The sequence below is a fragment of the Acartia tonsa genome, chromosome 13, assembly GCF_053477335.1.
Source record: "Acartia tonsa isolate MP-2025a chromosome 13, ASM5347733v1, whole genome shotgun sequence".
Classification (NCBI taxonomy): domain Eukaryota; kingdom Metazoa; phylum Arthropoda; class Copepoda; order Calanoida; family Acartiidae; genus Acartia; species Acartia tonsa.
Window position 1 is genome coordinate 36,230,719 of NC_137272.1, and position 14,993 is coordinate 36,245,711.

The window sequence follows — 14,993 nt, forward strand, 5'->3', positions numbered from 1 at the left end:
TCTTTTTTTGTTTGCATCAAAGGATATTGGTAATCGCTGAACAAATTTGGTTCTCCTTTACAGTGAAGCTTCTTATGGGTCCAGGGAAGGATCTTAACTATATTTGGATATTGGGGGAAGGTAACTCCACCATCCAAAAAAAATAACCCCCCCCCCGCAAAAAAAAACTTTTTATTAGGGTGTGGCCGGATATCCGGCCATTTTCAATATCCGGCCGGATACCGAAATTGAAACTATCCGGCCGGATATCCGGCTCTATAATTTTTTATACTTTACACCAAAAATCTCTGCTTTTTAAAATTTTAAATGGCTATAATTTTCTTATTATTGAAGCTAGAAGAACATTTTTTCTGAACAAGTTTAACTTTATGTAAATTTATATAAGATTTCTGAAGAAATTTTTTTTTGCTACTTTAGTATCTGGTAATTTGGCCGGTTATCGGATATCCGGCGTTTGAAATCAGCCGGATATCCGGTATCCGGCCAAAAAAGTATCCGGCCCAACCCTATTTTATACTTTTTCTCTTTAGAACACAAATTGAATGGGGGGGGGGGTAGACTTTTCCAAATCCTAACTTAGGTGCCCCTAGAGGTTTTTAGGGGTCGTAGCCGCTATATGATTATAAAATACAAACAAGAAAACAGGACTTACATACATCCTGTTGATTTTTAAAGTTTTGTTTGGACGCTAAAATTTATTGTAACTGGTCCAAAACATAATTTGCTTCACAATAATTTGCTGGCAATTTTCTTATGTCTTCAGATATTAGAGTTAACATAATCATAACTACATTTTTATATTTAAATGGGAAGAAAACTTTTTATTTATTCCATTGTCCTATAATTTATAGTCATTCCTTTTCTCAAAATAACAATTAATAATTAAATTCTTTATTTTTGAATTTTTTTGGTTTAGTTAAGTAAAGGTTAGGGCTTGGTGGTAAAGAAATAGCTTTGGATAAAGGCACCTTTGTTTTACCAATTAAACATGTTGGTGTTTATTTGCTAATTTTCAAATATTTATACTTTACTGCTCTAATATAATTCTTTTGGATTAAGGAAGTGAGAGGGTTGGTGGTTAGTTGTACTTTGGTCTAGTAAAGTTTTTGTAAACGTAAGATTTGCTACAATTAGGGTCTAACGGTTAGCTGTGATCAAAAATTTCAACATTAAATTTTTCATATGGATTTTAACAACAAGCAGTAACAACTCTAAAACCACTACTAGAATGTTTGAACGTCCGTACTAGTTCATTGGTACTATGATATAGATTCTTAGAACGATTAGACACAAAGTATAGCATCATAGTTACTCTTTTATTATTATTTTTCTGTATTTCAAGAAGGAGGAAGCTTAAAACCCTCCTGGTATCTCTATGAAACTTCTCTGAAATGGAATAATGAATAAGTAGTGGTAGCAAGATCCTTTTTAACAGACAAAAATTGATATTTATGAATTTACATATAACAAAAAATAGAGATTAATCAACGGTTTTAAAAACTATAAAGTCACCGTTTTAATTTCTGTTTTTTAATTGTTTTATGTCGCATAATTAAAAACTGTTATATTTAATTTGCATGATATCTGTGTATATAATGTATAAGGTGTGCATTAACTTCTCCAAATTTTCTCACCTGCTAATGGTTTTATATTCACAAAAAATACAATTGCAAATAAATAAGATTGCAGCATCTAATTATGAGACTGATGTTAGGAATAGTAACCTCTGGTACTTAATTTTTATATTAATTGCCTAAATAAATTAAAAATAAACATTTAAGTTGAAATTTTTTTTTATTTTTTTTTTTGGGGGGGGGGGGAGCATTGTGGTTGGTCCACCCCATAAGGAAAATAGCTTAAAACCATCACAGGACCAGTAGATATATTCCCTGAAGAGTATAATCCAATCAGTTGTGCGGTTACCGAGATCACAAGACGGACTGATAGAATACTTAGTATTATAGATTGTATATGCGGAAATGAAAGCACACCAGTGTATAATGAAACAATAAATCAATTGTATATTTCTTAATATTATACAATATTCATTGAATCAAAATATATATATATATGTACATATATTTTGCTAAAGCAAATGTTAAAAAAGCATTTTTCTTCCGTTTGTCTTTATTGTCTAAATCAATCAAATATAAAACAAAAAACATCATATTAATATAGGATATATGAAAACAATACATTTTGTTTTATAATGATGATATAAACCAAATTTAGGAAATAGACAAATTTTGGATTTATTGGTTGAAACATTATCTCTTTTTGTAGCGGCTTATTTTCATCTCGACTGCGACTTTTTCAAGTTTTAGCGGCTGAAAATCATCCTTAGTCGTGCCCTGCTAATATTAGAAAATTTATCAATTTTATCTTTTTTGTTTCAGAAGTGCCAATTATACAAAACCCGGTCAATACGTCAAGTGCTTCCATAATCCTGAAAAGGTGAGTTTTATTTAGCTCATTATTCACTGGAAGACTGTGCAATGTGCATATAAGGTTTTTTTAATGCATCCATCTCGTAATAAATGCGCAAATTCAGGATGAAATTTGGTACGAGTAATCCTTGGTAGGTTTTTTTCCCTAAATAAAATAAAAAGTTGGATAAAAAAGGCTAACGGCTACCGGCTTAGATATTTAGCCGTTTTTGGGCTTTTTTCAGGGCAAAATTTCATACAAAACTTATACAAAATTTTATCCTGAAATTCGGGTCCAAGTGCCACCTGCGCATTGATTACTTACGAGATGGTTGCATTAAAATAAAAACCATATATGCACAGTCTACCCCCCCCCCCTTTACTTATCCTTTGATTTAACACCAAGAAACCAAGTTTTACACTTTTAAAGCAATGGTGTGCACAGCGATTTACAAGGACACAGTAAAAACATTTGTAAGTGAAAAGGGGAAAGGAAGTCCTTCCAAATTTAAATTTTAGGGTGGTGTTTGTTGAAATCCCAATAGTATCAAAAAATAAACTCCTGTGTTTTATGAACAAAAGAATAATATGAGAAAATGTCGAGTGCTCTTTATAATTGAATTTTTTATAAAATTTGAATATAAGTTGTTGAATAGTATATTTCATACCAGTAGTTTTAGAAAGACATGGGAAATAATAGCCTTAGTGTATTGAAAACCTATCTTTTTCTTGCTCAGTTATAGAATAATACATAACATTAAATCTGGATATTTTCATTCTTGTTATTTTTTAGGCATTGATACTTCACAACCACTTCCCCTTGGGATGTCTGGGAGGAGTCTGTACCTCCTATCCTGTTGATACAGACCTGGCTCATCTACAGCATTACAGGTAGAGTTAGTCAGTCAGGGATGCATAGATAGATAGATAGATAGATATCTGTACTCATATCCTACTCATACAGACCTTGCTCACTACAGTATTACTGGTAGAATTAGGAGTGATAGTTAGTCAGTGAGGGATGCATAGATAGATATATATCTGTACTCATACAGACCTGGCTCACTACAGTATTACTGGTTGAATTAGGAGTGATAGTTAGTCAGTGAGGGATGCATAGATAGATATATATCTGTACTCATACAGACCTGGCTCACTACAGTATTATTGGTAGAATTAGGAGTGATAGAGTCAGTCAGTGAGGGATGCATATGTGGTATCCGCCTAGGGTAAATGGCAGACACCAGAGTTCGAATAAAGACTACGGCAGTGTGAACAGACGTGGACACCTTACTATAGAGAAGCTATGCTTCTCTAGCATTCACTAGACAAGAATCAACATCTATTTCAGTTGTCACTTTATTGAAGGGTTGAAGGATACTGAAGCTATATACAACAAACAATAACTACATGGATAGGAATAAATGATCATAACATAAAAGCATTATAATACATATACAATAGTCAGTTTGGGCAATCATGATTCCCCATCCCTGGAAAGGGTGGGGGGGATTAAGAATACAGTTAACCATAATATAAATACATATGGATTAGGAATAAAGATAGTTAAGGATAAATCATACAGTAAAACATAGATAATTGCAATGGTTAGGTAGATGGCTATCCCTGTCTGGGGCAGGCAGGATAGCCCATGGAGCAGCACAATAGGTAGATAAGCATAGAGGGGTTGAGTGGTAGGTCTGGGTACTAAAGAGGGAAGGTTTGATGATTACTTGTGACAACAACAGTCTGTGTGGGGGTGACTCTATCAGGTGAGGGCAGGTTTAGATCCTTTATCCTCAGGGTTGAGGTGGTGCTGATAACTTGGTGGTGGAAGGGGAAGGTTCCGGTGCTTAAGATGGGAGAGGGAGGGGTAACACCCCCTCCCTCCATTTGCAGGACAACTGAGAGATGAAACCAGTACCGTTATCTGACATATTTTCAGGTGGCCTTGTAATTGTAGAATAACAGGATTTAGCTAGGTGCGTAGCATCACTATAATGTCCTGGTTTCTGCATGGTCCAGAGCTGCCGTATACCACAACTCTCCCCTCGGAAGGCTGGAGGGGTTGTCTGCACCGCCAGACTTCCGACAGTGGTTGCGGCCTTCAGTTTGTTGTCCTTGTGGAATGGGTCCGCCAGGATACCAGTTGCTGGTCGGTGGTGGACTCCAGCCCTCCCCAGGTCTAACGGAATCGGCTATATCTGCTGGAGTAGCTGGTCCTGTTGGATATTCTGGCCGTTGGATGTGTACCTCTGAGGCCACCCTGTCAACCTCCAGGGGTGGCACAGCACATGAGGGGGCTTGGACCAACAGCCGCCTGGTATACACCTCTTCAGGTTTCTCCACTGGGCTGGTGGTCTCCATCGTGTTGGTCACCTTGCTGCTGGCAGGCTGGCTACTGGATGCAGGCGCAGTTTCTTCGCCCTCGGGGCTGGTCAGGTTCATTCGGCTTCCAGGGTCTCTGTCAACGCGGGCAGGTGGTGGTTGCCATACTGTAGGAGCGTTGCCTCCTTCAGGCTCATTCTGGACATTGGCAGGGTGGTGCATGGCAGTCCGACCTGCGGGGTAGGGAAGGGTAACAGTCCCTCCTTTATGCCGGCGGCTGTCTTGGATCTGCAAGGGTGGCTCCGCTCTAGTTGGCTGGGAGACAGGCCCATCCACGAACACTGCTGCTGGTGGACTGGAGGCACCAGGCTCCGGATTTCCTCCCCTAGCCTGAAGGGGTCCAGGCACATTGTCTCCATCTGGGGTAGCCATAATTGTTGGAGATCCTCTACTTCTATGGTTAGGCTCGGCACTTGGCGCACCTAGTGGTGTTACTCCCCAGGCAGCGGTCAAAGCTTCTTCAGTTTGGCTGGTAATGGTTGATACCCTGGCTCCTGGGGCAGATGCAGGGGGCGCAGGCAAGTTTGGCCCAGCCCAAACTTCCTGGTACACCAGTGCAATACAATTACCCTGGCTTGGTTGAGGGAGGTAGACAGCTGGATGCAGTTGAGGGTGTGGGACGGCTGGACTCTCCCTGCTGGCTGGGGGCTCTGGCTGGCTGGGGGTGACGGGTGTCACCCCTTCCTCTGGGGCTGCGGGCTCCTTCCGGGGTCCAGGTATCTCGGTGGCGGCGACGGTTGTCGCCCCAGGCACCAGTGTGGGGGCGCTGGATAGCACCCCCCAGTCTTCACAGGGGTCCAGGTCTCTCGGTGGCGGCGACGGTTGTCGCCCCAGGCACCAGCGTGGGGCGCTGGATAGCACCCCCCAGTCTTCACAGGTGGCGGCGACGGTTGTCGCCCCAGACATCATCTTGGTGGTGCAGGGAAGCACCTCTCGTTCCTTCCAGGTGGCGACGCCGGTTGGCGTCCCATACATCGACTCAGACTCGCTGGCTAGCGCCTCTTGCCTCTCCCACTCGGCGGCCGCCAGGGCCTCCTCGTCCACCGTCCCGGTGGCGCTGGGTAGCGCCCCTCGGCTCTTGCTGGGGGTGACAGGGGTTACGGACACCGGTCCCCTGTGGTTGCGGCTGCGGTCCAGGCCAACCCGGTTGGGTTCAGCCGCTCCTCCCAGCACGTTGATCCTGGCCACCATGGTCCCAATCTGAGACACAGACTCCTGGGTAGCCGCGGCCCCAGCGGCGGCAGCTAGTTGGGGTGACGGCTGGGCATCTCCCTCCAGGTGGACCTGGGTGGCAGACTGGTTGCATGCAGGTTGTTGGGCGGCCTGGTGTTTCTTCATTGCCCGGTCCCAACCGGTTCTACACTTGGCGGCTGTGTGGCCGTTGAAGCGGCAGCGCCCCTTCGTCCAGCTGAGTCCCATCAGGCCGGCTTCCCCAGGGTGTATCAACCTGCCAGGCCTCTCCTCCTCCAGTTGGGGCACCAGCTGACAAACAGGGTCTCCCCTACTAGGGGTCAGGCGGTGCCGGGCTGCTTGTGGTGGCTCCTTGGTTACATTCAGCCTCCTCCCCATACACCCAGGTTCCTTCCATCCAACAGCGGCTCTCCTCCCCTGGGTGGCGAGGCCAGCCTCGGCCTTAGCTTCTGCAGGTGCTTCTCCACAGGAGGGATCCTGCCTCTGGGTATGCCAGGTGGTTGGTAGCAAAGGCCGTTGATGGTGCCAGTCGGAAAGGGGGCTATGATCTCTGGGGGGTACCGGTGGCCAGTGTGTGGACAGGTACCCACAGGTGGACCAGCAAGGCCCAGAAGATGCCATACTGATGGTAGCCTGAACTGTATTCCGGACTGTCAGCAGACTGTTGGTAGCCACCTGAGTTGGGCCAGAGTTGCCAGCTGGTATTGCGTCCCTGCCAGGCTCCGTCAGTTGCTGGTGGGGAGCCCCTGCGGTGGTTCTGGTTTTGGCAAGGGGTGGCCTTCTTATTGACTTCCCTGGTTGGAGCTCTGCATCCTGGTGGGCCTCCATCTTCAGCAGCATGGGGGAACTTGGCTGGGACATGTGCAGTGGTTCAACAGAGTAGCGGCATCTGGTCTTGGAGTGTGGGGAAACAGCCTCACTGCTGCTGGTCAACCCTGCTCCCTCCGTGCTGGGTAAAGTCTTCCACTGCAGCAGGTCACCAGTCCCCATCCTTAGGCCGGTCCCCAGTCGTTCCATGCCTGGGGGCTTCCAGGGAGGCTTGGGTGGCGGCTCCCCCACCCCCAGGTACGCGTCGGGCATCTGGGTGAAGAGCCTATTCCCCTGGGACAGCTCCCCATCCTCCAGCTTGGTGAGGCCAGCGCCAGGGAGGACCTTTCCACCCCAGAAACAGGTGGTACTGGCCCTAGGGCTGGGCCCCGTTGGAGTCTTAGTTCTGGTGGTAGTGTCCATCTTGGGGCTGGCCACTAAGTCTCTGAAGCTTGTCACCTTCTCATTAGGCTCAGTTGCATCGTTCAACACCCCCAGGAGGACACCTACAGGTTCAGCAATCCCCAGTCCAGTATTGCTATTTCTCGTGCGTGGAGCACCAACTGAACAGGAGCTGTGCAGCGGACATTCAGTCACCCTTCCAGACAAGGGCATCTCAGGGACCAGGGGTCTGTGACCTGGCATGTGTTTGATGTTCACTGTACTCAACACAGTAGGCCAAAGTAATAACAGAAGTAGTATCTTGTAGATATAGAAGCAGAGTAGAGTAGCCGTGCCGCAAGGAGGTTCGAGCCGGCTCACCCCTAGTATAAATACTATAGCTGTGTAATTAGGGTGGTAGTCCACGTAGCCGTAGGCTCGGTCCTCCTGGCTCAAGAGTTTCTGTGGCTGGCGCGCCCCCATGATAGGTAGCAGGGTGTTGGTCTGTTGGTGCCAGCGTCTTGTTTAACTGTTCAGCCTGGGTTGTTCTCCTTTCCAGTATAACTCTTGATTTCTGTGGTAACCAGCGGATCTTAGCTATATTCGCCCTTTAAAGGTAACAGGAAATATGTTAGGCATCCACAGATGTCTCTAGGAGCGTATCCACTAGTAGATATATGGATAGGTAGGCTATCTATATATATACATGGCTACACGCCCATATATATATATATATACGTGTATAGGAATATCCCCAGAGCTAGCTAGCTTTTCCTCCTTGCTCCAAAAAAAAATCACGCTTCCTCTGTATATAGTTCACAACTATGAGGGTCGATGGTCCAGGTACACACCACCACTGCCCAGTGTGGGGCAGCAAGTCAGGCTATGTCCACAGGGTGGGCGTACTTTCGTTCAGTTACCATATCAGTTCCCAGTGTTGTTTGGTGAGGTTAGTATTCACTTGATTGTACCCATGATACAAAAAAACAACATTATTTATCACTTGGGTATTTATATATACATATATTTGTTTCACTAACCACTCAGCTTTGAAGTAGGGTTGGCAGAGCTGGGAGATGTTGAGGGTCTGAGCGGGTTCAAGGAACTGGTTTAGTTTTCCTTATCACACTGTAGACAGGGAGGGAGGAGCTTGCAAGTTTTTCTCCTAAAAAAATATCTCTGATGTATGCTATAGAATGGCCCCTCTCCTGTGTGGGTGTGTGTGTGTGTGCGTGAAATCTCCTGTCCTTGCAACGCGCGTCCGCACCGTCAAATCCGCGCACACGGGGAAAACGCGCTCTCACCCCTCAACTCGCTCTCTCATTGGTCAGCTTCGTCCGTTGGATTTATGATATTTTCCGCACTCTGTTGCGCTACCCGTGAATGGCGCTCTGTGTGTCCGATCGCTAGCCCCACACTACAGACGGACTTAGTCTAGTGTGGGTAGGAAGGGGGAAGCGCGTAAGGGGACGGGGGTAACTCCGTCCGTTCCCCCTGTGAGGGAGGGGGGTAACTGTGGGCTGGTGTAATATTGCCTTTTCTTCTTAATCCTAGGTTTATCTATTATATCACCCTGATTGTATTTGCCTTCAATGGAGAGGGGCTTCTCCCCTTCCCTTGGAATAAGGGGTGTATTGTTATTGTGCTGTGGGCTTGAGATGTTTTGATTGTATATCAGGGTCTTTATTATATTACATCTAGATTCTATTTTTGTCCTTATCACAATTGCATAACAGATTTGTTTACCAACTCTGTTCTATTTTTAGCTGTTATCACAATAATCCAAGCCTGGTCTATTCTTAGATTTATCACAACACAACAATTTGTTTGCCAAGCTTTGCTCATAAATCTATTGTTTGGCCATCACATCAGGGTGGTAATCCCTGCAATGTAACATAATATCTGTTTTTCTAGATGGGTGGCTGCGTTGTAGCTTCTCAGGATACTTGGAGTTGACGTAGTTTTTCTCTGTTCTGGTGAACTACACTCGTATGTTGGCTCGCAGCTTGCAGCTATGTGGCGTGTTTCAGCCTATCGGCGGCAGGGAATGTCCCGTCCTGCTAGCGCCGCTTGCAGCTATGTGGCTTGTTTCAGCCTATTGGCGGCAGGGAATGTCCCGTCCTGCTAGCGCCACTGGTTCGGATCCTGCTATCTCTTGCAGTAAAATTGGCCTATTTCCAGCCGTTTACACTTATTTGGCTTGTTTCAGCCGGTCCGCAGGCCTGTTTCAGCCCTTTTGGCGCTCAATTCTCCGTTAGATATCAGCGCTGCTCGCGGTTATTCATCAAATTTCGCTGTCTCGCTTCCACAACTGCCGGATGCAGAGTTAAACTTTGCTGTCCAGGGTGGGTAATTCAGGTTGCTTGCGTCAGTTTTGCCAGATTCACTGCTGGGAGTACCTTAGCCTCAGATACGCGTCTGCTCTACACTTGTGGTTCGCCGTAATCTCACACAGCTGTCACCAAAGTTGTGGTATCCGCCTAGGGTAAATGGCAGACACCAGAGTTCGAATAAAGACTACGGCAGTGTGAACAGACGTGGACACCTTACTATAGAGAAGCTATGCTTCTCTAGCATTCACTAGACAAGAATCAACATCTATTTCAGTTGTCACTTTATTGAAGGGTTGAAGGATACTGAAGCTATATACAACAAACAATAACTACATGGATAGGAATAAATGATCATAACATAAAAGCATTATAATACATATACAATAGTCAGTTTGGGCAATCATGATTCCCCATCCCTGGAAAGGGTGGGGGGGATTAAGAATACAGTTAACCATAATATAAATACATATGGATTAGGAATAAAGATAGTTAAGGATAAATCATACAGTAAAACATAGATAATTGCAATGGTTAGGTAGATGGCTATCCCTGTCTGGGGCAGGCAGGATAGCCCATGGAGCAGCACAATAGGTAGATAAGCATAGAGGGGTTGAGTGGTAGGTCTGGGTACTAAAGAGGGAAGGTTTGATGATTACTTGTGACAACAACAGTCTGTGTGGGGGTGACTCTATCAGGTGAGGGCAGGTTTAGATCCTTTATCCTCAGGGTTGAGGTGGTGCTGATAACTTGGTGGTGGAAGGGGAAGGTTCCGGTGCTTAAGATGGGAGAGGGAGGGGTAACACCCCCTCCCTCCATTTGCAGGACAACTGAGAGATGAAACCAGTACCGTTATCTGACATATTTTCAGGTGGCCTTGTAATTGTAGAATAACAGGATTTAGCTAGGTGCGTAGCATCACTATAATGTCCTGGTTTCTGCATGGTCCAGAGCTGCCGTATACCACACATAGATAGATAGATGGATGATAAATACATTCAACCCTCGATAATCTTCAGCATTATAGTTTTAAAATATTGTTAATCATTCAATCAATGAAAGACCAATGATCGATAGATACAGTAGAACAGAAAGACAGACACTTTGACGAATTAACCGATTGACATCTAATCAGATTCACCAATTGATAGACAGATAGACAGTTTTTTTCTAAACAATTTATAATATTTCAGAAATGACTGTGTGTCAACACTGAAGAAGTCATGTGCAGAATCATTCAAGAAAAATTCTGTCAAAGACACAACCATCTGGCGGTACAAAGACGAACTAATATCGCGCACCACAACGTCCCTGCTCAAGATGGGCTTCTTTGGGCCCGTCCAGCCGGGCACACCGACGGAGAGCAGCAGCGGTACAGGTGCTGTGAATGAGGAAATAGCCCAAGCACTACTTCAGGGCAATAGTGCTATTGTCCCATAAAAAGGCTCTAAAAAGGGATAATTCAAGTCTGAATCAAATAAAGAAGAAAAAAAGACATTTAAAGCTACAAGAAATATACCAACAGTAACCAATTATCTCAAAAAAATGGTCACAAAAATGGTAATAAAGTGAGTTAGTGATATTATATCACCATTAAATTTGTTCTGGTTTATAATCTTGAAGAAAGACAATTATAACTCTAAAATGGATACCAATAGTTATTAAAAATAGCAAGAAAAAAGAAATATTTAATACTAAAGTTACCATTAAAAAAAACATGCAAATTTTTCAATACAGCTTATGGAGTAGCTTCAAATCAAAATATTTAGTGATTAGCTAAGAATAGTTTTGGAAATTCCTCAAAATTAGCGGGAAAATTCAGTGATATAAAAACAGGGATATATATGTATACAATTTTATCAACTGTGTATATATATGCCCCTGTTATGTGGTTAGAACATACAATTACGTCTTCTATATAGTTGTGCTGTGATGAGCTTGACAGAATCTTTTGCATCTAAGGAAATATAGAGGTGTACTCTTTGCATCTGGGGAAATATAGAGGTTCATCTTTGCATCTAGGGAAATATAGAGGTGTACTCTTTGCATCTGGGGAAATATAGATGTGTACTCTTTGCATCTGGGGAAATATAGAGGTGTACTCTTTGTATCTGGGGAAATATAGAGGTGTACTCTTTGCATCTGGGGAAATATAGAGGCATATCTTTACATCTGGGGAAGGCTGGTATCGATTAATCACGAAGTAAAGGGCACTAAACCTTAACAATAGCATGTTCTTTAAAGAATTTCGCTGCACCAGTTTCTGTTAAATTTAGTTGAATAAATGAAAAATGCCACTGTCTTGTCATAAAAAACGGAGAAAGTTTAAAGTTGTAGCATTCGATGGCATTTTTGCAGTTATATTTCATTTATATTTTTATACACTTTGAAGTTAGAACTCAACAAAACAATTGACAGTATCTGGTGAAAATTACTAATCTTATTTTATCTGACAAAACCGTGGTCGACCTTGAGTTATTTTCGTTCATTTAAGTTTAAATTAGTTATTTTATACAAAAGAAAATTGTGCCTTGTGCCTGCCTTGCATAGTCCCCTTTTCCGTTAGATGACTTTTAACCTGCAATCTCTTTTCATCAAAAGTTAGAACAAAATTATTGGAGAATATCTTCTATCTTTCTCTATTTGCAAAAGAATTTTTAGTATTATTTTTTACATCCAAAAAGCAAGCTTAATTTTCAAAATATTAAAGAAATCTCTTTAGTTAGAGCTATAAATGAAAACAAGATTAAAAATGTGCTATAGTAAACTGTATTAGTGCCTTATAGTTTTATGGTTGACGGTTAATTATTAAAATAATAATTTAAGATTTTTAAATGTATTTTTAAACACTATTTATTATTATCAAAAATGATATTCTACTATGTGTAAACTAAAACCTCAAAAAAATGCATTTAAGGTAAATTTTCTAAAAAAAAATTTTAGAAAAGTATATTTTAACCTAGAATTTTTAATTTCTAAATTAATAAATGGAAAGAGGGGTAATTTTCACATTTTCTCAGCAAATTTGTTGAAAAATGCCCACCTTCCCCCTCCTATATCCAAATTACTGAGAGAGAAAAGATAACTCGTTTATTATTTGTAATTTTATTTTGTTCTGTGCTCAAAATTTTAATTCATTTTGCCATTTTGCATTTTTGTATGTGATATAATCAAAAAAATCACTATGTAATATTATTCTGTATATAATTTTCATTATTTCATTTTTTTTTTTTTTTAATTTTTAATTTTTTTTTTAAAATTACATTCGTGTGTTTTATTTATGTATGAATAATCACGCCTAATTTTAATAGGTTTTTATTACTTTTAATTTATGTACTAAAATTTTAGTTTTTATTTTAAACTCATTTTTTTAAATAATGTACCTAATTTTTAAAGGATATTCTAAAATAAGTATCTTTTCACATTTTAAATAGATTTTTTTTATAGACTTGATTTAAGTACTTAATTTTGATCAATTTTTTATGAAATCAGGATTTTTCAAGTAAAATTTTGCTTTGATACTTTTTTTGTGAATATTCCCTTTCTTCTTTGGTGTGGTTATATTTGCATATTTTTTTATTTGGTTTAATATTCATTCAGTATTCATTTTTATTTAGTTGGTTCCTCTTATAATTCTGTTAGATAAAATAAAAATTATTTTAATAATCTGGATTTCTTTGGTAACGAAGCTACTTTAATATAAAATTTTTAAAATTGAAATTGCGCGGCTTGTGTTAATAGTAGAAAAATGTTATGCAAATCGTTAGAACCGCTATGAACTCTATTTTTTGGAAATATAAGAACGGATCCTGTGCTACGTATAGTTTGGGAGCTACGTGTTAAAATGTCCCAAATGACGTAAAACTTGACTTGCGAGTAAATTTTAAAATATAACTAAAAATTAGAGAAGATATTTTGCAAAAATTGATGCGTACATTTTTTAATTTCAAATTGCGCGGTTTGTGTTAATAGTAGAAAAATGTTACGCATACCGTTAGAACCGCTATGAACTGTATTTTTTGGAAATATAAGAACGGTTCCTGTGCTACAAAAAATCTAGGAGCTAGGGGGTAAAATGTCCCAAAATTTACTCGCAAGTCAAATTTTAAGTCAATTGGGACATTTTAATATATAGCTCCTAAACTATACATAGCAGAAGAATCGTTCTTATATTTCTAAAAAATAGACTTCTTACCGGTTTTTAACATTTTTCTACTATTAACACAAGCCGTGCAATTTCAATTTTAAAAAAGTCCGCATTTTTTTTGCACACCCTTTATCTGTTGATCACAATTGTTTAATTGTCTCCTTTTTAGTAGCGAATCTACTCTATAAATCATTTTGTTCGTCCGTCCGTTACGTTCTGTAAATTGTGATTTCCTCAGCTGAAATTATAGGTTTAAATTCCCTGTGCAATTAAGCCATCAGTATATAATTTGCTCGGTCGGTCAGTCTGTCCATACGGTTAAAATTCAAAAGACTTATATTTTTATCAGTCCATAACTGTAATTGCTGAATTATATAGGTCATTCATCCCAGTCTCTTGGAGACTGTAGAGGTCAGGGAAATTTCTAACATCTCCGTAAGTCACTGTAAAAGATCCCCTTAAAAAGTATAACTCATTCGGGTATAGCAGTTTCTAAGATCTTTGTAGATTGAGACAAAATAAAAACTTATTACGTTATATTCAGGGAATGATATTCTGACAAACAATTCTAAAGGAAAATTTCCCCACAATTCCCTTTTCCTCCCCTTACCCACCCCTCTTTTCTTACATGATAAACAGAATATACTTCCAAATACTTTAAAAGGTTTTGTGATTTTTTGTAGAATTGATTGTTACAATAGCTACCCCTGCGTTATATTACAAAGACTTGAGGAAAGAGGGGGGAAATTGACTCTCCAGTTTTATTGTTTTTAGAACAAAGTAATAAAAATAGGGTCAATTTCTTAGGGGGTTAGGTTTCATCCCCAAAAAAAGTTACCTGGACCTATATCGGTTCAGTGGTTACCAAGATCTTAAGGGACGGACAGACTTCCAGCTACTTTGTATTTTAGATAATAATAACATGTAAAGAATGAAAAATTATAAACAAATATGCCTCAGTCAGTTTATAAACTTCAATTAAACTTAAGTTAAAAATACTTTATTGTTTCTTGTGTTTAAAAAAATATCTGTTACATTAAATTGTACATTTATTTACTTTTTTTCAAATAGACCCTTTAAAGCCGAAAATTATGTATTTGTATTTGGATAAAATGAATTTTTTAGCATATAAAATTAACATAATAATATATGAAACGAAATATTTATTAAAAGTTTTTAAAAGAAAGTTGAAAAGCATAATTTTCAACATCTATAAATGTAAAAATACTGTTTTAATTTTAAAGAACATTGAACGCCCCCACCCACCGGTTTTTTCTATCTCTTTTTCTCTGTGTGAAAGATAAAGAGCCCAAACTGCGTGAA

The 14,993-nt window shown here is 40.5% G+C and overlaps 1 protein-coding gene across 3 annotated transcripts in view; it reads left to right on the forward strand.

Annotated features, from left to right (window-relative positions):
• LOC145303923 (uncharacterized) overlaps window positions 1-13,189 on the forward strand; it is a 57,612-nt gene extending 44,423 nt beyond the window's left edge. Inside the window, exons 17-20 of one of the 3 annotated variants that reach the window (XR_013873865.1) lie at window positions 2,397-2,454; window positions 3,220-3,317; window positions 10,717-11,527; window positions 11,558-13,189. Coding sequence is in view for 1 of the 3 variants with exons in the window: in XM_080145593.1 (XP_080001719.1) it covers window positions 2,397-2,454; window positions 3,220-3,317; window positions 10,717-10,963 (403 nt within the window). In the remaining 2 variants the exon portion in view is untranslated. Of the gene's footprint in view, window positions 1-2,396; window positions 2,455-3,219; window positions 3,318-10,716 lie in introns of all 3 variants that reach the window. The other 2 variants (XR_013873866.1, XM_080145593.1) reach the window with 2 other exon arrangements.
• Window positions 13,190-14,993: the final 1,804 nt, after the last annotated feature.